Source organism: Carcharodon carcharias, chromosome 20 (genome assembly GCF_017639515.1).
Source record: "Carcharodon carcharias isolate sCarCar2 chromosome 20, sCarCar2.pri, whole genome shotgun sequence".
Classification (NCBI taxonomy): Eukaryota; Metazoa; Chordata; class Chondrichthyes; order Lamniformes; family Lamnidae; genus Carcharodon; species Carcharodon carcharias.
The window spans coordinates 107,640,553-107,663,083 of NC_054486.1; the positions used below are offsets into that span (position 1 = coordinate 107,640,553).

At 41.9% G+C, this 22,531-nt stretch overlaps 1 protein-coding gene across 7 annotated transcripts in view; it reads right to left on the reverse strand.

The window, feature by feature from the left end:
* The window catches only part of dicer1 (dicer 1, ribonuclease type III), a 134,553-nt gene that overhangs the window by 50,476 nt on the left and 61,546 nt on the right, over positions 1-22,531 (reverse strand). For all 7 annotated transcript variants that reach the window (XM_041214255.1, XM_041214254.1, XM_041214258.1 and 4 more), the window contains 8 exons: positions 21,523-21,655; positions 19,435-19,677; positions 15,642-15,796; positions 7,730-7,862; positions 6,676-6,751; positions 6,449-6,588; positions 4,569-4,748; positions 1,119-1,332 (listed from right to left, as the gene is read on the reverse strand). In XM_041214255.1, coding sequence (XP_041070189.1) covers positions 1,119-1,332; positions 4,569-4,748; positions 6,449-6,588; positions 6,676-6,751; positions 7,730-7,862; positions 15,642-15,796; positions 19,435-19,677; positions 21,523-21,655 — 1,274 coding nt within the window. The remainder of the gene's footprint in view (positions 1-1,118; positions 1,333-4,568; positions 4,749-6,448; positions 6,589-6,675; positions 6,752-7,729; positions 7,863-15,641; positions 15,797-19,434; positions 19,678-21,522; positions 21,656-22,531) is intronic.

The following is a 22,531-nucleotide window of genomic DNA, read 5'->3' on the forward strand; positions in this document are numbered from 1 at the left end:
CAGGACAAAGCAGTCTGCTTGATTGGTACCCCATCCACAAACATTCACTCCAACCACCACTGATAAATAATGGCAGCAGTATACACCATCTATAAGATGCACCGCAGAAACTCATCAAGGCTCCTTGGGCAGCACCTTCCAAACCCACAGCCTCTACTGTCTAGAAGGACAAGGGCAGTAGATACATAGGAACACCACCACCTGGAAGTTCCCTTCAAGCTACTCACCATCCTGACTTGGAAATATATCACCATTCCTTCACTGTCACTCGGTCAAAATATTGGAACTCCCTCCCTAACATCACTGTGGCTGTACCTGCACCATATGGACTGCAGCAGTTCAACAAGGCAGCTCACCGTGGGTAATGAGGGATGGGGAATAAATGCTGGCCTAGCCAGCAATGCTCACATCCTATGAAGGAACAAAGAAAGTGTGCTTTGGCAGTCTCCAGCTGCGAAGGAAGTGCTCATACTTGGCTTATAATTTCACAAATGCTGTTGTGCAAGTGTGACATTCAAGTCAGTGCCTCATCATTCCCACCATCATTAGTGTGCCTACCAATACTTCACTGAAAAGTTACACAGCTCAAAATGCTCCATCAGTCATAACAAAGTATAACCATATTGCATAGTAAAATCTTTTGGACATGAAACGGAAGCATCACAGCCCTGCATTACATTCTGAAATCCTATTTAAAAATGTTCCCATGCAGCAACTGTGAAAATTTTATTCATGCACCAGCTCAACATTAAGCTTTACTAAAATACCAGTGAAGGTGGTCTTGTGTTCCTGAGCTGGAAGTTTTGAATTCAAATCCACTCCAGGAGTTGACGGCCATGGAAGGTGCACTCAATGTGGCTAAACTGGTTGATTATCAACCTGTAAATCTTTCCAATATGCTTAAGGCAGGTGGTAAGAGCTGGGAGAATCTCCGGGCCAACCATGCTTGATGCTGAGTGGCACTCCTCAAGCTATAGCCTCTGGTGACTGGCTTGCAACCTGTTCCAGGAAAAAATAGCTACCAAAACAGATATAAGCACATGCCGTGTCTGCCTCATGCGTCACTAGACACGGGAAACTTCTAAGTCTAAACAAAATGCCATGGTGATATTTCTCACCTTTATCGAGAGGTAGAACACAGTAGGCTGCATCAGCTTCGGTAGGCTTGAATTCTAGTGCAGGTTTCTCCAGACGAAGAATGTGAGAGAAGATGTACTGGTGTAGCCTAGTGATCAGCTCCAGCTGTTTTGTACTCAACGTGAAGTCTAATTTACGCAGTTCAATAGATATGGTGACCTCACCAGAGCGAGTGTACACTGGAAAATGAGGAATCTGTCGGGGGAAAAACACCTCGTTCATTAGGTTAAAATGATTAAATCTTGTAGTGTTAGGTTCAATTACTTTTGCATATTTTATGCACACATTCAAACTGCAGAATTATTTTGCCCTTCGTAAACCTGACTGATAAGGCTCTTTCCAATGTACTGCCCAGTTTGGAATTAGCTACACATCACAAATTGTCAAGTTTCAATTCCAATATGGGAAAGGCACTGCAAAACCACCTCGTTCAACCCTCAAGGATGTAGCATCTTTAACACAGTGAAACATCCAAAGGCATGTTACGAAACACTATTTGATACCGAGCCACATGATGAGATATTAGGGCAGCTGGCCATAAGCTTTGACAAAGAGGTTGGTTTTAAGAAACATCTTAAACAAGAGGGGCTGAGGGGTTTAGGGCCTAGGCAGTGAAGGCATGAATACCTATGTTAGATGAATTAAAATCAGGGATGCTCAAGAGATCAGAATTGAGGGAGGGCAGAGATCTTGAAGGTTTGTAAGCTACAGAGATAAGGCCATGCAGAGATTTGAAAACAAGGATGAGAACTGTAAAAATTGAGATGCTGCCCAACCAGGAGCCATGGTAGGTCAGGGAACACATGAGGTGATGGGTGACCAGAACTTGATTCAAGTTATGATATGGGCAGAAGAATTCTCAATAAGCTCAAATTTATACAGGGTAGAAGATTTCAGGCTGGCCAGGAGTGCATTGGAATAGTCATGTCTATTAGTAACAATGCCATGGAGAGGGCTTCAGTAGCAGATGAGCTGAGGCAGTGGAGGGGTTGGGAAATGCTAGGGAGACTTAAGTAAGTGGTCTTGGTGATGCAGCTGGGAATGTGGTCAGAAGTTCACCTCTGTCAAATGTGGCACTAAAGCCATAAATTATCTGATTCAATTTCAGACTGATGCCAGGAACCGGAATGAAGTTAGTGGCTAGGGAACAGAGTTTGTAATGGTAGCCATAGGCAATGGCTTCTGTTATCCCAATATTTAGTTGGAGAAAATTTCTGCTCATCTAGTACTGGATGTTGTGCAAGTTGTCTGACAGGTTAGAGATGGTGGAGGGGTCAGGAGAGGAGGTGATGAGGTAGAGCTGGATGCCATCAGTGTAAATGTGGAAATTAACTCTGTTTTCATATAATGATTCTAAGGAACAGCATGTAAGTAAGGAATAGGAGGCAGCTAAGGACAGATCTTTGGGGGACACCAGATGTCAAAAGCTGCATATAGATCAAGAAGGATGAGGAAGGACAGTTTACCTTTGTCATAGTCACGTAGGATTCATTTGTGACTTTGGTAATGGTTGTTTCAGTGCTGTGGCAGGGCAGAAACCCAATTGGAGGGATTTAGACATGGAATGATGTGCACTTCATGGATGTGTAATTATATTGTAGATTTTGTAACAAACTGTAATCTCTTAAAAATGAAGAGTCTTAAAACATGGCTCACAGAAGTAACATGACTTCTCTTGCGGATTCCAACTGTTGTCAGCCAGACTGATCTTATCTCAAGAAGGATCACAAGGCACTTGAAATTCAAGGGTGCCTTGGACAATATAATTGAATCTCCTAAAATGTGTCAAAAACACTTCTGAGTGAACAGGAGACAGGAGGGACCTCTTCAAAACCCTGCAATTTAATTGACTTCATTGCTTCCTGGAACAATGACTCACCTAAATTAACATAGCAGCCATTTTGCATTATTAGAAAGGACTGCAAGACGCCATTTTAGTGTGGCATTTTTGAGAATCACTACCAGTAAACAGCTCTCAGCCAAAATACAAGAGCACTGGGGTTCCCTGCCACCTGGAGCTATAGAGGAAGGTGCCCAGAACGAAAACATCATGGATCTGCTAAAAAAGCAAACCAGGAAATCATCATTGTACTGGCAGAAACCGTGAAGAAAAGGGATCTTCAAATGCTCCCCAAAGCTGCTGAACTGCTGAGTCCACCTGTACAGGCAACATCCAGACAGTCGACTATAGAAGCCATTGCAGCTGCTGAATATAACTTCAAGTTTCAAACCCTTCACTTCATAACAGGAGGAATTCAAAGCAATGGACCTGCAAAGATATTTCACAGGGGCTGATTTGAAATCTCATCTTCAAATATTTTTTCCTTTATTTGTATTTTAATCTTTGTATCTGTATTTTTAGTTAATAATGTTATCACTTATACTTAAATAACTTTCAGCAGTACTCTTGTAATAAACTAACTTTCATCTTGTTTAGGAATAAAGCTTGTCCATTGGGTTATTTTTAAATTGAACTACTCATAAATCAAAAGGGGGGTGCTATATACAAACACACACACATTCTTAGCTCAGGAACCACTAAGGAAACGCTTTTTACGTGGTCATGACAGGCAGAGATTTGGGAAATGACAGCAAATTCAAAGGCCTTGGAGAAGAAAGGGAGATTGAAGATAGGGCAGTAGTTTGCAAGAACAGAGAGATCACAGGTAGGCTTTTTGAGGAAGTACACTGTCTTCAGAAAGGCACCCTGCCATGGTAGAAATGGAATGCGAAACTGCAGGATGTGTTGAGACACCCAATTTCTCACTGCATGTTCAATGCACTACGATATACAACCCTAACTCTGTCACAAAATAAAGCAGTTCCCCTACAAACCACCTCTCCTGAAATATCCAATGCTATTACTATCCAAAGCAAATGCATTTTAAACCATCTGCTACTAGAAGGATAGTTAATTTGAACTGTCAAAAAACTTTTTTTTATTTAATAAAAACTCCTGCCAAAACATTAGCACTAAGTCTTGTGCATACATTACTTTTGCAATTAACTCTCTTCTTACAAGAAATGCAATTGAACTTTTGTCACAGTTTTTTCTACCTTGAAGGGGAAAAACATGCTGAGTTTGCATCAAATAATTACAGAACAAGGGAATACCAAAGCACCACATCAGTGCAGTGCTAGAATAATTCAGTCTACTACATTGCAGAGCTTCCAATCTCACTAACTCAGTTGTAGCAAAGCATTAAGCAGAGGCTAGGTGCTTTTCCTGAGGGTAAAGCAACTCACGCAAAACAGATCTTTGTACCAGACCCTTCTTTGTGTCTAAGTGATATCCACATGTGTTTGTGGCTTAATTTGCCAGAGCTGCTTGAACGGAGAAAAGTTGATTGACAATCCAGTAAGAAAACAAGGTGATTCTCTGCTTATAACACAACTAAACTGTTAAGATTATGAAATGATGATTGAGGTACCCGAGGTATTGGTTTGGCAGTTAGAATTCCAAAACATCGCGTTGTATCTTCTGGAGGATACAGTTTTCTCCTTCTGAAGTTGAGCTCGTCAGGAAGAGGAGTGGTTAACACCATGCCAATCACGTACAGGTAACAAGGTTGGTTTGCTTTGGGGTAACTGTTCCTTAGACATTCGGGAATCTAGTCAAAGAGATGGTGTGAGGGCGGTGGTGGGGTGGCAGTTAGCGGGGGGAAGAAAACAGACCAAAATATTTAGTGTTACGCATAAAGATACATAAATTATAGCAATGTCCTTGCAATAAATTAGGACAATGTTAACAGTTTGCAGACACTTAAAAACTCATCAGGCACAAGAAGTTACAGTCAATAGTAGGTAGCTGGACACTGGATGCCCTTTAAATACAACTCATTTACACTAAGCTCTGGGACATCATTGTCACGTAAATAAATGGTAGCTCACTGTCTGAGTCAAGCTGAGAATTCAAGGACCACTTCAGGGTCTTGATCATATAACGCAGACCGGCATTCTGGACACATTTTTGGTCTCTCAGGAAATCAAGTAATATGGGGAGAAGATAGAAGTGGATTGAAGCTGAAGATAGCCATGATCATATTGAATGGCAGAGCAGGCTCAATGGGCTGTATGGTCTACTCCTGGTTCTATCTCTTACATTCTTACTCCAGCACAGTACCAAGGGAATGCGTCCCTGTTGGTAGGTACCACTTTTGGACCAGATATTAAACTGAGGCTCTCAGCTCTGTCTACACTCAGGTGGACATTAAAATGTTCCACAGCACTATTTCAAAAGAGCAAGGGAGCTCTACCTGACCTTCTGGCTAGTATTTATCACTCAACCAATATCACTAAATAAACAGATTATCTGACCATTATATCATTGCTGTTTGTGGAACATTGCACAAATTGGCTGCCATGTTGTCTACATTACAAAACTGGCTAAACTTCAAAAGTACAGTACTTCATTGGCATCAAGGTACACTGGGACATGAGGTCACAAAAGGGGCTACAGAAAAGCCATTTTTAAAATTTCCTTTCATTGTGGTGCAGAACTATAGCCGCAGCATCAAATTGATGCCTGTTCTATGTCTCCGATATTAAAATGGGGAGATTTAGAAATCTCTGCTGCTTAAGTAGCTGGAGTCAAAAGCCATAAAGAATGGCACAGTGGAGCCATGCTTAGATTATTTTATTTTATTTCTTAGGTGGTGCCCTGCATACCCATTAATCCTTTAGATTGGTTTCTGAATAATGAAAAAAAATTATTCATCAGGATGCACAAACTGCATGCAATGGCAGGTAGGGACATTGAACATTAGGCCACGCTTATTGTGATTTAACAAAATCATAATGACAACTCTGCCAATGTATAATACAATTAACAGGGAAATAGTGAGCATGAAAAGTGGCCAGGTTCAATATCCAAAGTATCCTGCCTCCTCGTTAATTCTTGTGGCAGCACTAAGCCAGGGCAATGCAATACCTAACAAAGAGAAAGGCAAAGACAAAGATTATAAAGAGCAGTGAAACTGGGCTACTTGAGCACCCACTGTTAGCTGGATCTAAGTGGCAGTGGTGGAGGCCCAGTGCAGGACATTCACCAGTGCAAGTGGACTTAGGTGGAAGGGGAAAACAACAAAAGAGATAAGATTTTCCCCGACCCCTTAGAATGTGTTAGGGTATCTGATGCCAAGCAAATACTTGCCCTATTACACTAGAAAATTAAATCACCTTCCCCATACCTTCCAGTGACCAGCTGTAGAGCAGGAAAGTCCTGGGACAAGGTCAGCTGTGAAAATTCTTGTGCAAAGGGATAGGCTTTTACAAGTGCACTCCAGGCATTGGGGAGGCTTACTGTACTTACTGCTTTAGGGTAGCACTGTCTCCGTTTTGTGGAACCTGGTCTCCCAGGAATACTGGTTTCTTCCTCATCGTGCAAATCGAGCTCTTCTTCATATTTCACAGTTTCTTTCCCGACTGGCATCAAGTGATCATCCAGTTCACCTGCACAAAAATATAAGAGAACTATGTTATATGCACCGCATTTTCTTGGGGGATCGAAGACTAAAAATGTATTTAATGATCACTTACCTATTTTGTGCAGTCTTTCACAACAAAGAAGGGCTGCTGCTTTCTCAGCCAATCTTGTACATGGCATCGGAGGACCCTAGGTACAAAAGAGGGCACTGTTAACAGTTTTGTGGCTACTTCAACTGAAGATCTACAACGATATCTTGGGCAGCCTGGCTTGAAGGGTATAATATCATTAATATGCTGGAGGAGAGGGACAACAGGGGAGAAAAATAAAAACAAAAAATACAAATATTTAACGGTCAGTGGTAACACTTCTCTGAGCCAGAAGGCTGTAAGTTAATGTTCCACTCCAGAGAATTGGGCAGGTAATCTAAGTTGATCTAACTGAGTGCTGCACTTTTGGAGGTGCTATCCCTTAGATAAATGCTAAACTGAAGCCCTATCTGCCCACTCAGGTAGAGGTAACATATTTGAAGAGCATCAGGGCTGTTTTCCCAGATGTTCTGGCCAATTATTACTCAATCAATGTCACTATCATCTGGCAATTTATCTCATTGCCGTTTGTGGGAATTGGCTGTGTTTCCTACATTACAGCTGTGAAAGACACGATAAATGCAAGTTCTTTTGTTTCAAATGAACCAAAATGCTGGAACTATCCTCTTCAGGTACCTGTTGCAAAGACAAGTGAAGATTTGCTATTCCCAGCATTTGTTGAGACAGGTGTTCTTTAAATTTGTTCATGGGATTTGAATAACATTGAATGTGATAGTAGGCCTGCTCCCTGAATAGGGTGCAGCTTATTGCCATGAGTTATCAGTCACAAAACTGCATTCTATTCACTACGTTGCATCTTAAGAATTTAGTCCAGTGCCTTTCAGTTAAGGTGTTTATGCTGGTAGGCTACTGCCTTTACTAAACCAGTTTAAGAGGGTTTTATCAATCGCCTGGATTGAAAATCTGATACAAGTCACATATAGAAAAGGATAGAAAATGACGTTTTAGAAGTACATAGAAGTGAGAGAAAAATCTTGAGTTGAAACTATCAGGCAAGTATATGACCAGCAAGGTCGACATTAATAAGGCTAATGTCAAAAATGAAATGCTTACTCACAGTTACTGGAACGCGGAGGGGCGAGTTGATTGGAAGGTAGAGAGTTGATTGGAAAGTACAATCCGAAAGTTCCTGTGTTTTACATTTTGGGGCCAAGTGTGTGAATGGGTCACTTGGTAACCTGGCACAGTATCTTTTAGAGAAGCACAAGAAAAATTACGATGTACATTTAAAATATTATACTTTGCCTCTGTATAACAATCAAATTTAGTGTTTATACAAAGGGCAAATGTAACACAGGGTGATACATTTATTGTAAAATAAAAGCAAAATACTGCGGATGCTGGAAATCTGAAACAAAAACAAAAATTGCTTGAAAAATTCAGCAGGTCTGACAGCATCTGTGGAGAGAAAGACAGAGTTAACATTTCGAGCCCAGATGATTCTTCTTCAGAGCTAAAGAGAAGTAGAAATGTGGTGAAATATGTACTGTATAAGGGGGGTGGAACAGATGAAGCTGGATAAAAGGCCAGTAGAGGCAAAGGAGAGATTGCAAAAGATGTCATAAACAAAAGGTCGAAGGGGTGTTGATGGTGGTGATACTGGCTAAAGGAGGTGCTAATGGTGACATTAAGAGTAGAAAGCAGGATGAGCAAGTGACAGATGGCCCTGGTGGGGTTGGGGTGGGACGATGAGGGAGAAAAGATCAAAATAGGCCAAAGGTTGGGAATAAAGCAATGAATGGAAATAAATTTTTAAAGTTATAATAGAAATAAGTCGAAAAAAAATGTATATATAAAAATTAATAAATATTTGAAAAAAGGGGATCAAAAAGGGGTGAGGATGGAGGAAAGAGCTCATGATCTGAAGTTGTTGAACTCAATGTTAAGTCCGGAAGGCTGTAAAGTGCCTAATTGGAAGATGAGGTGCTGTTCCCCAGGTTTGCGTTGAGGTTCATTGGAACATTGCAGTAGGCCAAGGACGGACATGTGGGCATGAGAGCAGGGTGGTGTGTTGAAATGGCAAGCGACAGGAAGGTCTGGGTCATGCTTGTGGACAGATTGAAGGTGTTCTGTAAAGTGGTCACCCAATCTGCATTTGGTCTCTCCAAAGTAGAGGAGACTGTATTGGGAGCAGCGAATGCAGTAGACCAAATTGAGGGAAATGCAAGTGAAGCACTGTTTCACTTGAAAGGAGTGTTTGGGCCCTTGGATGGTGAGGAAGGGGGTTAGTAAAGGGGCAGGTATTGCATCTTCTGCGATTGCATGGGAAGGTACCGTGGGAGGGGGTTGAGGTGAAGGGGCTGATTCCTCCACCACACCTTCCCATGTAACCCTGCCCCTTTACTCCGCTGCTCCCAATACAGTCTCCGCGGCTCCCAATACAGTCTCCGCGGCTCCCAATACAGTCTCCGCGGCTCCCAATACAGTCTCCGCGGCTCCCAATACAGTCTCCGCGGCTCCCAATACAGTCTCCGCTGCTCCCAATACAGTCTCCGCTGCTCCCAATACAGTCTCCGCTGCTCCCAATACAGTCTCCTCTACATTGGAGAGACCAAACGCAGATTGGGTGATTGATCTGCGGAATACCTTCGGTCTGTCCGCAAGCATGACCCAGACCTTCCTGTCGCTTGCCATTTCAACACACCACCCTGCTTTCATGCCCACATGTCCTGCCTTGCCCTATTGCAATGTTCCAGTGAAGCTCATCGCAAACTGGAGGAACAGCACCTCACCTTGCGATTAGGCACTTTACAGCGTTCCAAACTTAACATTGAGTTCAACAACTTCAGATCATGAACGGTCTCCTCCACCCTCACCCCTTTTTTCAAATATTTATTTTTAAATTTTTATATATACATTTTTTCCCACTTATTTCTATTATTTTAAAAATTTATTTCCATTCATTGTTTTATTCCCACCTTTTAGCCTATTTTGATGTTTTCTCCCATATCACCCCCTCCCCCCACCCCACCTGGGCCATCTGTCACTTGCTCATCCTGCTTTCAACCCTTAATGTCACCATTAGCACCTCCTTTAGCCAGTGTCACCATCAACATTCCTTCGACCTTTTGTTTATGACATCTTTTGCAATCTCTCCTTTGCCTCCACCCATCACTGGCCTTCTATCCAGCTTCATCTGTCCCACCCCCCCTTATACAGTACATATTTCACCACATTTCAACTATTCTTTAGTTCTGAAGAGTCATCTGGAATCGAAATGTTAACTGTTTTTCTCTCCACAGGTGCTGTCAGACCTGCTGAGTTTTTCGAACAATTTTTGTTTTTGTTTGTAATAAATTTATTGGGTAGTTTGAGATGTCAACTAATACACAGATGTTGATCCAAAAGGTCCCTAATATGTATCCTATTTCTACACTGAATCATCATATAAATATATAAATTCTGGAAAGTAAAATAAATGGTCATAAAATGATAGAAGTTGCAAGGTTACATTTTAAAGATACTGAAAATATCACACAAGCTACTTTCATTCAACTTAATACCCTGGAGCCCATCACCTCCATGCACAAAATGGAAACAAAACGAGAGGAAATAGCGCAAAATTAACTTTGGTATTGCAATAAGACCATTTAAGGTTACTGGGTGATGCAGCCTCCAAAAGGTAGAACTCCAGCATTGAGTAAATGGTGAAATTTTGGCTGCTGTTGCTGACAAGTTCCTACATGAAATATTGTTAGGCAAAGTCCCTGAATGAGCATGAAGCAAGGGTGCATTTGGCCCAGAATTTAGTAAAATTCAAAAATTCCATTTATAATGGAAACTTGCACAAACCTATATTGCTATACTGCCAATTGCAGGACAGCAGCACAATTTTTTGTTCATTCGTGGGATGTGGGTGTCGTTGGCTAGGCTAGCATTTATTGCCCATCCCTAAATGCCTCTGAACAAGGACAATTAAGAGCCAACCACGGGTGTCACGTGTAGGCCAGATCATGTAAGGCAGCAGATTTCCTTCCCTAAAGGACATTAGTGAACCAGATGGGTTTTTACAATTGACAATGGTTTCACGGTCATCATTAGACTTTTAATTCCAGATTTTTTTTATATATTGAATTCAAACTCCCATCACCTCAATGCACTAAATGGAAACAAAACAAAATTGTCTGGAGCATTTCTTTAAGTGTAAACTTTGAAAAGCAGGCACACTGCCCACTAACACTGGTGACTGCTCACTTGGTCTTAGCTCCTCATGGACTATATCACAGAAATATCAGAGTGGTTTGTGCAGGAGGCCGCCATTCTGCCCATCATGCTCTCTGAATAGCACAAAGTGAAATGCTCATTCTCCTGTCTTCTACCCGTAACCTTGCAGGTTGTTTGTCTTTAAATAATCATCTAATTCCCTCTCGAATACCTCGATTGAACCCGCTTCCACTACACTCAAGCAGTGCGTCCCAGACCGTAACCACCTATGTGAGAAAGTTCTCTCGTACCGCTTTTGCTTCTTCCACCAATTACTTTAAATCTGTGCCCTCTGGCTCTCGATCCTTCCACCAATGGGAACAGTCTCTCCCTTTCTACTCTGTCCAGGCTCATGATTTTAAATAATTCCATCAAAGCTCCGCTCAGCCTTCTTTTCTTCAAGGAACAGAGGCCCAACTTCTCCAATCTTTCCTCATAACTGAAGTTTATCATCCCTGGAACCATTCTCATAAACCTCTTCTGCACGCTCTCCAATGCCTTCAATCCTTCCTAAAATGTGGCGTCCAGAACTGCACACAATGCTCCAGCTGAGGTCTAACTAGTGCTTTATATAAGTTCAACATAACCTCCTTGCTCTTTTACTCTATGCCCCTATTGATAAGGCCTAAGGTACTGTATGTTTTATTAATCATTTTCTCAACTTCTCCTGCCACCTCTAAATGACATACACGTATACACCCAGGTCCCTCTGCTCCTGCAGCATCCCCTTTAGTATTGTATTATTTTATACTTTCACTCCATGTTCTTCCTACCAAAACGTATCAACTCATTTCTCCGCTTTGAACTTAATCTGCCACCTATCCACCCATTCCGCCAACTTGTAAATGTCCTTTTGAAGTTCTACTCTGACCTCCTCACAGTTTACAATGCAACAAGTTATGTATCGTCTGCAAATTTTGAAATTGTTTGCTGTACACCAATATATAATCAGGAAAAGCAAGGGTCCCAAGATCTACCCCTGGGAAACTCAACTACAAATCTTCCCCCAGCCAGAAAAACATCCATTAACTGTTGCTCTGTTTCTTGTCACTTAGCTAATTTTATATCCATGTTGCTACTGTCCCTTTTACTACGAGATAATTTTGCTCACGTCTGTTGTGCAGCACCATTTCAAATGCCTTTTGGAAGTCCATGTACACAGTATCGCCCTCATCAACCCTCTCCGTTACTTCTTCAAAAAAACTCCAGCAAGTTAAACACAAATTTTCCCTGGCTGTCCTTAATTAATCCATTTGTCCACATGACTATTAATTGTCCTGAATTATAGATTCTAGAAGTTTCCTCACTGCCGAAGTTAAACTGACTGGCCTGTAGTTGCTGGACTTATTCTTTACACATTTTTTTTGAATAAGGGTGTAACATTTGCAATTCTCCAGTCCTCTGGCACCGCCCCAGAACCTAAGGGAGACTGAAAAATTATGGCCAGTGCCTCCGCAATTTCCACATTCACTTCCCTCAGTATCCTTGGCTGCATTTCACCTGGTCCCAGTGCCTTGTCAACTTTAAGTACAGGCAGCCTATCCAATACCTCCGTTATCAATTTTATACCCTTCTATTAACTGAATTTCCTCCTCCTTCACTGTGGATTGGATAGCATCTTCCTCCTTAGTAAAGATAGATGCAAAGCATTCATTTAATACCTCAGCCATGCCCACTGCATCCATGTGTAAATCTCATTTTTGGTGCCCAATTGGCCCTATTCCTTCATTTACATGGTTATAGAAGACTTTGAGATTTCCTTTAATGTTAGCTGCTAGTCTCTTTTCATACTTGCCTCTCTTATTTGCTTTTTTATCTATCCTCTGAACCTTCTGTATTCAGCCTGATCCTCAATTGTATTTTCTACTTGATACCTGCGATAAGCACACTTTCTTCTTTAACTTAATTTCTGCTTCCTTTGTCATCAAGGGAGCTCTGGATTTGTTTATCCTACCTTTCTCTTTTGAGGGAATATACTTTGACTCTGCCCGAACCATCTCTTCTTTAAAAGCAGGCCATTGTTTAGCTACCATTTTTCCTGCCAACCTTTAGCTCCAATTTACGTGGCCCAGATCCATTCTTATCCCATTGAGGTTGGCTTTTCCCCCAGTTAATTATTCTTATCCTGGATTGTTCTTTGTCCTTTTCTGTGGTCATCCTAAACCTTGTAGCACAATGATCACCATCCCCTAAATGTTCTCCCACTGTCGCTTGATCTACTTGGCTCACCTCATTCCTAAAAACCAGTTCTAGCAGTGCCTCCTTTCTCATTGGACTGGGAACATACCACTGTAGAAAATGTTCCTGAGCACATGCTAGGAACTCTTGCGCCTCTCTAACCTTTAAACTACCACCACCCCAGTCTATGTTTGGATAATCAAAGTCCCCCATTATAACTAATCTATAGTTTTTGAACCCCTCTAATTTCCTTCCAGATCCTTCCTACTAGTTGGTGACCTATAGGCTACACCGAACAATGTAATGCAATGTGATATGGCCAATATTTTATACAGTTTAGTTTAATAGTTTCATTCCCTGACTCAATCTTTGTTTCCCTTTTCAAAAATTTCCAGTGTTGTACTTTCAAATACAATTTTGCTATATTCAGAGCAAAGTGCTCAAGAACCTTGTGTGCAAACTCTGTGCACTAATTAAATCAGTGAAGGTTCAGGAGATCGGGGCTTATTTAAAATCTGAGGCTGGCAGATATCTGCTAAACTAAGGTATTAAAGGGGTACGGGGCCAAGGTAGGTATATGGAGTTAGGTCACAGATCAGTCATGATCTCACTGAATGACAAAACAGAGTCATGGGGTTAAACAGGCTACTCTCATTTCTATATATTTCTTGCCCAAGAGATTAAAAGCCACGAAGGGGCAATTTTCCCCTTCTGACAGTAGTCTAGGGCAATGCGTCATCCACTCATTGTAGAAACTCCTTGCCTTTCCCTTGCTTTATCACAATGATTTCAATGTTCTCAAGGGCCTTGTATTTTATCTACCACAAAATGACTTTCCATGTAAACTTGTAGCACCCCAAAAGCAACGGTAATCCTGAGCATCATGATAATGAAAAATAATCTAAAAATGGTAAAAATTTGGAATGTTGGAAAGTGGAAATTTTTGTTGTTAAACAAAGCATGCTTTAAAAAAATGCATGAAGGTGGTGAGTCACAATAAATTGTTGCCCGACAGATTTATTTATCTCATTAGACCACCTTACAGGTTTCACTCAGGACAATAGCTGCTGAAATGCTCATGACACATCACAGAAACTCCTCACGACTAAACACCATGCAAACTGGTGGGGAGACCTAAGGAAACTTAGCCCTGAAAAATAAAGATGGCTTTTTCTGTTTTGAATCAATGCAACAGACACACATTTTAGAAACAATGGATGTGTACATAAAGCACAGATGATGACCATTTAGCCCACTGAAAGAGCTACCAATTAATCCCAACACCCTACTCCTTACCAAAAACCCGAAATTTTTCCTTTTAAGTATATATTCAGTTTCCCTTTGAAAGTTACTATTGAATCTGTTTCCACCCTTTTAGTGTATTCCAGATCATAGCTCACTGTATAAAGAAAAATTCTTACTCCTTTTTGCAAATGACCTTAAATCTGCGTCCTCTGGTTAATGGCCCTCTTGCCAATGCAAAGTTTATCCCTACCTACTCTAGTCAAACACCGCTATTAAATCTCTCATCCTTCTTCACTCACTCTAAGGAGAATGTGTGCAGCTCCACATAGCTTCTGGTCCCAAGTGTGTCCCTAGAGATACAGAACTAGGGAACATGAATTTAGAGGCAGTGTGCCTACCCTGCATTACTCGCCACTGTTTTTTTTTGCATTTCTAATCATCTTATACTTTCTTTTGGACATAGGTAGGGTATAAAATTACAAAAAAAAACACTATGGACAGTTACTTTAAGAGTTTTAAGAGAATTAAATGCAGAGAAGTGTGAAGTGATTTCATTTTGGTAGAAAGAATGAGGAGAGGCAATATAAAATAAAGATTACAATTCTAAAGGGGGTGCAGGAACAGAGGGACTTGAGGGTATATGGGCACAGATCATTGAAGGTGGTAGAGCATGGTTGAGAGAGTGGTTAATAAAGCGTATGGGATCCTGGCATGGTGTATAAAAGTATATAAAACGCTGGTTTGGCCTCAACTGGAGTGTTGTGTCCAGTTCTGGACATCACACTTTAGGAGGGATATGAAGGCATTGGAGAGAGTGCAGAGTAGATTCATGGGAATGGTTCCAAGGATGAGGAATTTCAGTTTCATGGGTGGATTGGAGGGGCTGAGGCTATTCTCCTTGGAGATGATGATTCAGGGGAGATGTGATAGAGGTATTCAAAATCATAAGGGATCTGGACAGAGTAGATGGAGAAAAACTGTTCCTATTGGCAGAGGGATTGGTAACCAGAAGGCACAGATTTAAGATAGTTGGCAAAAATGATGGCATCATAATGAAAAATATTTTTATGCAGTAAGTGGTTCAGGTTTGGAACGTGCTGTCCTGAGAATGTGGGAGGCTGATTCAATAGAATTGGATAATTATTTGAAGCTAGAACATTTGCAGGGTGATGGGGAAAAGGCAGGGTACTGGGACTACAGGAGTTGCTCTTGCAGAGAGTGGGCATGGACACGATGGGCCAAATTTCCTCCTTCCGTGCTGAAACCATTCTATGATTCTTTAAAACTTAAGATTGGTGACATTGATTCAACGCATTCAGGCACTGGCAAAGCTTGGACTCTACCTGTTCACATGTCCGATGGCAGTGTTGATAGTTACTCGTGGACTCCCTTCTTCTGGCCTCAGTACATATGGGGGAAGCATATCATCATCATCAATGACAGGTTCTACTTCCACATCAGCAGAATCCACAGACTTTGAGCACTTGTTTCGGAGAATCTTAGTAAAGTACCAATGGAAATATATGAACCTTCCAGAAAATATAGCTACAGAGCAATGTTTTGCAACTACTGCATTTTAAGTCATAATCAACTCCAAGGCCTTTCTGCCCCCTTTCGTGAAGGTACTGATGCTTGCTGAAGATTGGCACCAAGGTCTCTAGGCATTCTTCACAGGAAGCCTCGATAGTACCTGCAGCCTATTGAGCTATGCAAAGCAAGATCAATTCAGTCTTCAGCCAACATTTATGCATGTATACTTGCCAGCAGAGGTCACTGGATGAACAGGAATATTTAACCATCTGCAGCTCAAAGCACTAAGGCTATTTGTAGCATCCCAGCCATTAGCTCACCTGGCTCAGAGAGAATTTTGAACTACTGGCTAAACACTTATTACACAATAGACTCATTAGCACTTGTACCTTAGAAGCTATTCTGGAATCAAAACCACAGCCTCAGAAGTAGCAGAGATACGCCTCCAGAGCAGCAACAAATGTCACAGTGGGATGTAGGGCAAGTTGGTGTGGTTGCCTCATAGGCCTTTCATCTCCAGGACTCATGTTTAATTCCATTATTCAGGGCCAGGTCAAAGTTCTCCTTGAGTGGCGTGAAGTTCATAAATGATCTGAATTTGGTGATCGGTCTCAATTGAGTTCCTTGTGGGTATGAGGTCATGTATGCCAGCTGCAGTGCAAGGCCTGAAGTATCAAACCTGGTTACTGATGTGCCAGCAGAAGAGATTGCTTTAGTCTACACTGCTGACATTTTCCACCCTCATTTTCAAAATATTTCCATTGAAGTGTTTAAAAAGTCTAATCATTAAAAACATCTGAACAGACTTGATCCCTGGTCTATGCAATGTAGCTGGTTTCAGTGGCAAATAGGAGCAGGTTATTTGGCCTTATCTCCTGAGTTGGGGGAGCATGTGGCAATTCAGCCATAGCTCTATTCCCAACTGCTACCCAGTGGCCCTTTTTATAAAGGGCTATATATGTGTGGATGCTAGAAAAAGACATGATGAGAGCGTGTCAACATTCATTAACTGCACTGACTTGTGAAGAACAATCATTGTGGGAATGGTAGTGTACTGGACGTGAAATCCAGAGGTCTTGAGTTCAAAGCAAAATACTGTGGATGCTGGAAATCTAGAACAAAAACAAAAACACCTGGAAAAACTCAGCAGGTCTGACAGCATTTCCGGAGAGGGATACAGTTGACATTTCAAGTCCGTATGACCCTTCATCAGAACTAAGACTTTTGGAAATGAGATGAAATATAAGCTAGTATAAGGGGTGGGACAGGAGGTGGGGGGAAGGGATCAAAATGGGCTAAAAGGTGGAGATGAAACAATAGATCGAAATAAATTTAAAAATAGGAGGGAAAAGAAAAAATATAGTTGTAAAAAAATTATAAATTATTGGGAAAAGGGGGATCGGAAAGGGGGTGGGGATGGAGGAGAGAGTTCATAATATTGAGTTCCACAATTTCAGATCAAGTCCGGAAGACTGTAAAGTGCCTAGTCGGAAGATGAGGCGCTGTTCCTCCAGTTTGCGTTGGGTATTCATGGGGCTATGGGTACCCGCATGGGCCCCAGTTATGCCTGTCACTTTATGGAGTATGTGGAACATTCCTTGTTCCAGTCGTACTCAGGCCCACTCCCACAACTCTTTCTCCGGTACATCGATGACTGCTTCAGTGCTGCTTCATGCTCTTGTCTGGATCTGGAAATATTTATTAATTTTGCTTCCAATTTCCACCCCTCCATCATTTTCACATGGTCCATCACTGACACTTCCCTTCCTTGACCTCTCAGTCTCAATTTATGGTGAAAGACTGTCCACCAATATTCATTACAAGCCTACCAACTCCCACAGCTACCTCAACTACAGCTCCTCACACCCCGATTCCCTTGAAGGGCTCCATTCCATTCTCTCAAGTCCTTTGTCTCTGTTCTGATGATGCCACTTTCCAAAACAGTTCCTCTGACGTGTCTTCCTTCGCCGAGGTTTTCCACCCATGGTGGTTGACAGGGCCCTCAACTGTGTCCGGCCCATCTCCCGCGCATCCGTCCTCACACCTTCCTCTTCCTCCCAGAACCATGATAGGGTCCTGCTTGTCCTCACTTATCACCCCAACCAGCCTCCACGTTCAAAGGATCATCCTCCGCCATTTCCGCCAACTCCAGCATGATGCCACCACCAAACACATCTTCCCTTCAACCCCTCTGGCAGCTTTCCGCAGGGTTCGTTCCCTTCAGGCTACCCTGGTCCACTCCTCCATCATCCCCTACACCTCAACCCCCTCCCATAGCACCTTCCCACGCAACCCAGAAGGTGCAACACCTGTCCCTTTACTTCTCCCCTCCTCACTGTCCAAGGGCTCAAACACTCCTTTCAAGTGAAGCAGCACTTCACTTGCACTTCCCTCAATTTAGTCTACTGCATTCGCTGCTCCCAATGCGGTCTCCTCTACATTGGAGAGACCAAACGCAGACTGGGTGGCTACTTTGCGGAATACCTTCAGTCTGTCCGTAAGCATGACCCAGACCTTCCTGTCACTTGCCATTTCAACACACCACCCTGCTCTCATGCCCACATGTCCGTCCTTGGCCTGCTGCAGTGTTCCAGTGAAGCTCAACGCAAACTGGAGGAACAGCACCTCATCTTCCGATTAGGCACTTTAACAGTCTTCCGGACTTAATATTGAGTTCAACAATTTCAGATCATGAACTCTCTCCTTTATCCCCGTCCCCTGTCCGATCCCCCATTTTCCAATAATTTATAATTTTTTTTACAACTATATTTTTTCTTTTCCCTATTTTAAAATTTATTTCAATCTATTGTTTCATCTCCACCTTTTAGCCCACTTTGAACCCTTCCCCCACCACCCCACCTGCACTAGGGCCATCTGCCACTAGCTTGCTTCCCTTAATGTCTCCATTAGCGCATTCTTTAGATAATATCACCACCGTCAGCACCCCTTTGCCCTTTTGTCTGTGACATCTTTGGCAGTCTCTTCTTGGCCTCCACCTATCACTGGCCCCCTATCGAGCTCTACTGTCCCACCCCCTTCTACCAGCTTATATTTCATCTCATTTCTATATGTCTTAGTTCTGATGAAGAGTCATACAGACTTGAAACGTCAACTGTATTCCTCTCCGCAGATGCTGTCAGACCTGCTGAGTTTTTCCAGGTATTTTTGTTTTTGGTCTTGAGTTCAAAGGCAGATAGAATTCAAGAAATTAGTGCTAGTACCAGAAAATATGAAAGCTGCTGGAAAACCCAGCTGCTTCAGCAGTTTCCTTCAGGAAGCCTGCCCCCCACAATCGCCCCAGCCTATATGTGATTCTAGTTTAGCAAGTCACTGAGCTGTCATATAGTAACGTGGCCTTATCACCATTTCTCGCAGCCTAAGAATGAATTGAAACAAAAACAAATGGGAAAAATACAAAAAAAAATGCTCGTAGAACCAAAACCCAGAAAAATAAATTATATTTTAAGCTCATAACAAAATAAATACATCACTGCTCTGCACTTGTAAAATAATATAGCATTTAGTAAAATTCAAATAATTCAACCCATGCTATCTCTGTTCTGGATCTTTAAGATTGTATCTATCAAGTGAAAAACCAATAGGTACCTTTTCAATTGCTTTATAGGTTTTGAGGTCCTCTTTGAAGTCTTCAATTTTGTTGGAATCAGAAAGCATGATGTAGTTTGAGATGGGTGCTCGAGCTCTTCCTTTCGATTGCACATAAGAGCGATATTCTGTTGGCAAATCAAATCGAACCACCAGGTTGCATTTTGGAATATCAACTCCCTCTTCAACAACACTAGTTGCAATGAGTAAATTGGTTTCGTGTGCACGGAATTTTCTCAGCACCTACAACAATTTTTGTTGGAGAGGGGGGAAGAAAAGAAAAAAATGGCATTAGCTTTAATGCAGTCCCAGAAGTTCAACGACTAGATAACACAATGTGGTAGGGCACAATTTTACACATGATTCGCCATCTGCTTTGGGTTTTCTCCGCATAAGTTACAGGAGTATTCAAGGTAAATCAGTCTACAAAGGGAGGGAAAGAAAATAAGAGAGTGTGCATCACCTCACGTGGTCTTATGTACTGTGGACATTTGTGTCCAAACGAAGGATCGACTTATATGCAGAGTATAAAAGTGAACTGCCTGTGTGGGTCTAAGTGATTGCCATTTTGAAAAATCACCTGCTTCCAATATAAAAAGTGGGTGTCTTAAACTCTGGTGCACCTTTGCAATAGCCTGTATCACCTGCTTGATACCTTATGCCTAGTTATAAGGTATCATTAAGTAAAACATGCATTGTGGGGAGAAAAATGAGGCTGCCTGCTAATGTCAGTTTAGCACGTTGTGGCTGAAAAGGCGCCACTCAAGGAGCAGAACTTTGATCCAGCCCTGCATAGTGGGATTAAACATGAGCCCTGAGATGCAAGGCCCCATATATCTTCTTTACCTTCTCTGCTCCAAGGAGACCAGCTCCTCCACTGATTCCTGGCACTAATCTAGTAAATTTCCTCTGCACCCTCTCCAAGGCTTTGACTTTCTTCCTAAAGTGTGGTGCTCAGATTTGAAAACCATCCTCCAGTATAAAACTAAATCTCAACTGGAGTCAGGAGGCATGAAGGTATCCACCTTTTCCAAAGTTGAGCTTTCATAAACCTTGTTTAAAAAAATCCATAAAAAAAACAAGCCAAAACTCTACTGCTGTGCTCTGGTATGACTCCAGTAGTGTGATGTTCTTAATTTCACCCTTGGTACTGATCTCGCTACCAACATACCTACAAACTTAAGAGTGCTTAACCCTAGTATCACGCAACTCAAAATTCTCTCTCCAGGCGCAACCTGAGTTTGGAAAGATAAAATCCAAAAATTATAAATGTATTGCAGGATCCTTTCACAATTAAAGCAAACAGATTAGAAATATGATTGTAGCTACCGTCAAACCCTCTTCCCACATTGTGTGCACGCGCAAAATAAACAAAGTCTCAGATTTTATCCTCTCGAGTTTCCTATGGAGTTGTTAATAAAAATTAAATCACACCAAAACCAAAAGGTTTGGGAAAATACACCATCACTTATAAAATGGGGAATTCAAAATTAAAAGGCCTGTCTTTATGGACAGGTGGTGAGAGGAGAAATCAGGGCTGTTTAAATTAAAACCCCCTGTTTGTAACACTACCAATAGGCTTTGCTGTCATCTAGTGATAATTCTGCTACCTTGAAGATGCCACTAGATAGTTGACAGCAGTTTGCATCTGGAGAAATGTTAATACATCTGATCAGGACTTCTGACCTGAACTCAGATTTTGCGCATTCCTCAGAGTATCAGCACCAATCGTTGGGCTGCCAAACAGGCACTGTCTAATGAAAGTTGCTCCACAGTGTTAATATAAACCTCCAAGTTGCACAAATTTCTTGTCACGTGATGTTCACACACCCTCATTGTGCTGTCAACTACAGCACCCTTGCCAGATAGGGAATCAATGTGTGACCATCCTAACAGTATGGATTTATTTTCTCACTGGATTTACCAATAGAGCTTCCACAGTAGTTCATATTGAACATTCTTACATAATTTGTCCAGAAATAAGATATCAGATTTACAGCTTTAACAGAGATAACGTCAAAGTTGGGAAGGCACACAATGTTCAATGTTAGATGGCTTCCTTTTGAAAAAGGGATGAGATGCTTTTACCTCCTCTTGTTTTCTGAACTCCACTTCCATCTGTTTGTTACGAGGCTGGTTCTTTCCAATGCCATGACCAGTTATGAAATTACTGCTGACATAAGACAACTCTGGATCCTGCTTGCCAGCTTCTTTTATTAACCTGGAGGTAAGATAATCAACTTAAGTTAAATTCTATGAAGTGGGAGGAAGGGTAACGGAGAGAGAGAAAAAAAAAATAGCCCACACAGGCCAAGACAAACATTATCAGAGAATGAAAGATAAAAGCAAAACACTGCGGATGCTGGAAATCCAAAACAAAAACAAAAATACCTGGAAAAACTCAGCAGGTCTGGCAGCATCTGCGGAGAGGAACACAGTTAACATTTCGAGTCCAAATGACCTTTCAACAGAACTAAGTAAAAATAGAAGAGAGGTGAAATATAAGCTGGTTTAAGGAGGGGTGGGGCAAGTAGAGCTGGATACAGTGCCAGTGATAGGTGGAGATAACCAAAAGATGTCACAGGCAAAAGGACAAAGAAGTGTTGAAGGTGGTGATATTATCTAAAGGAATGTGCTAATTAAGGGTAGAAAGCAGGACGAGCAAGTTAGAGAAAGCCCTAGTGGGGGTAGGGTGGGGTAAGGGAATCAAAAAAGGCTAAAAGGTAGAGATAAAACAATGGATGGAAATACATATAAAAATAATGGAAACAGGTGGGAATATAAATTATTGGAAAAAAAAGGGGGTGGGAAACGAAAAGGGGGTGGGAATGGAGGAGAGAGTTCATGATCTAAAATTGTTGAACTCAATATTCAGTCCGGAAGGCTGTAAAGTGCCTAGTCGGAAGATGAGGTGCTGTTCCTCCAGTTTGCGTTGAGCTTCACTGGAACACTGCAGCAGGCCAAGGACGGACATGTGGGCATGAGAGCAGGGTGGAGTGTTGAAATGGCAAGCGACAGGGAGGTCTGGGTAATGCTTGCGGACAGACCGAAGGTGTTCTGCAAAGCGGTCACCCGTTTGATCTCTCCAATTTAGAGG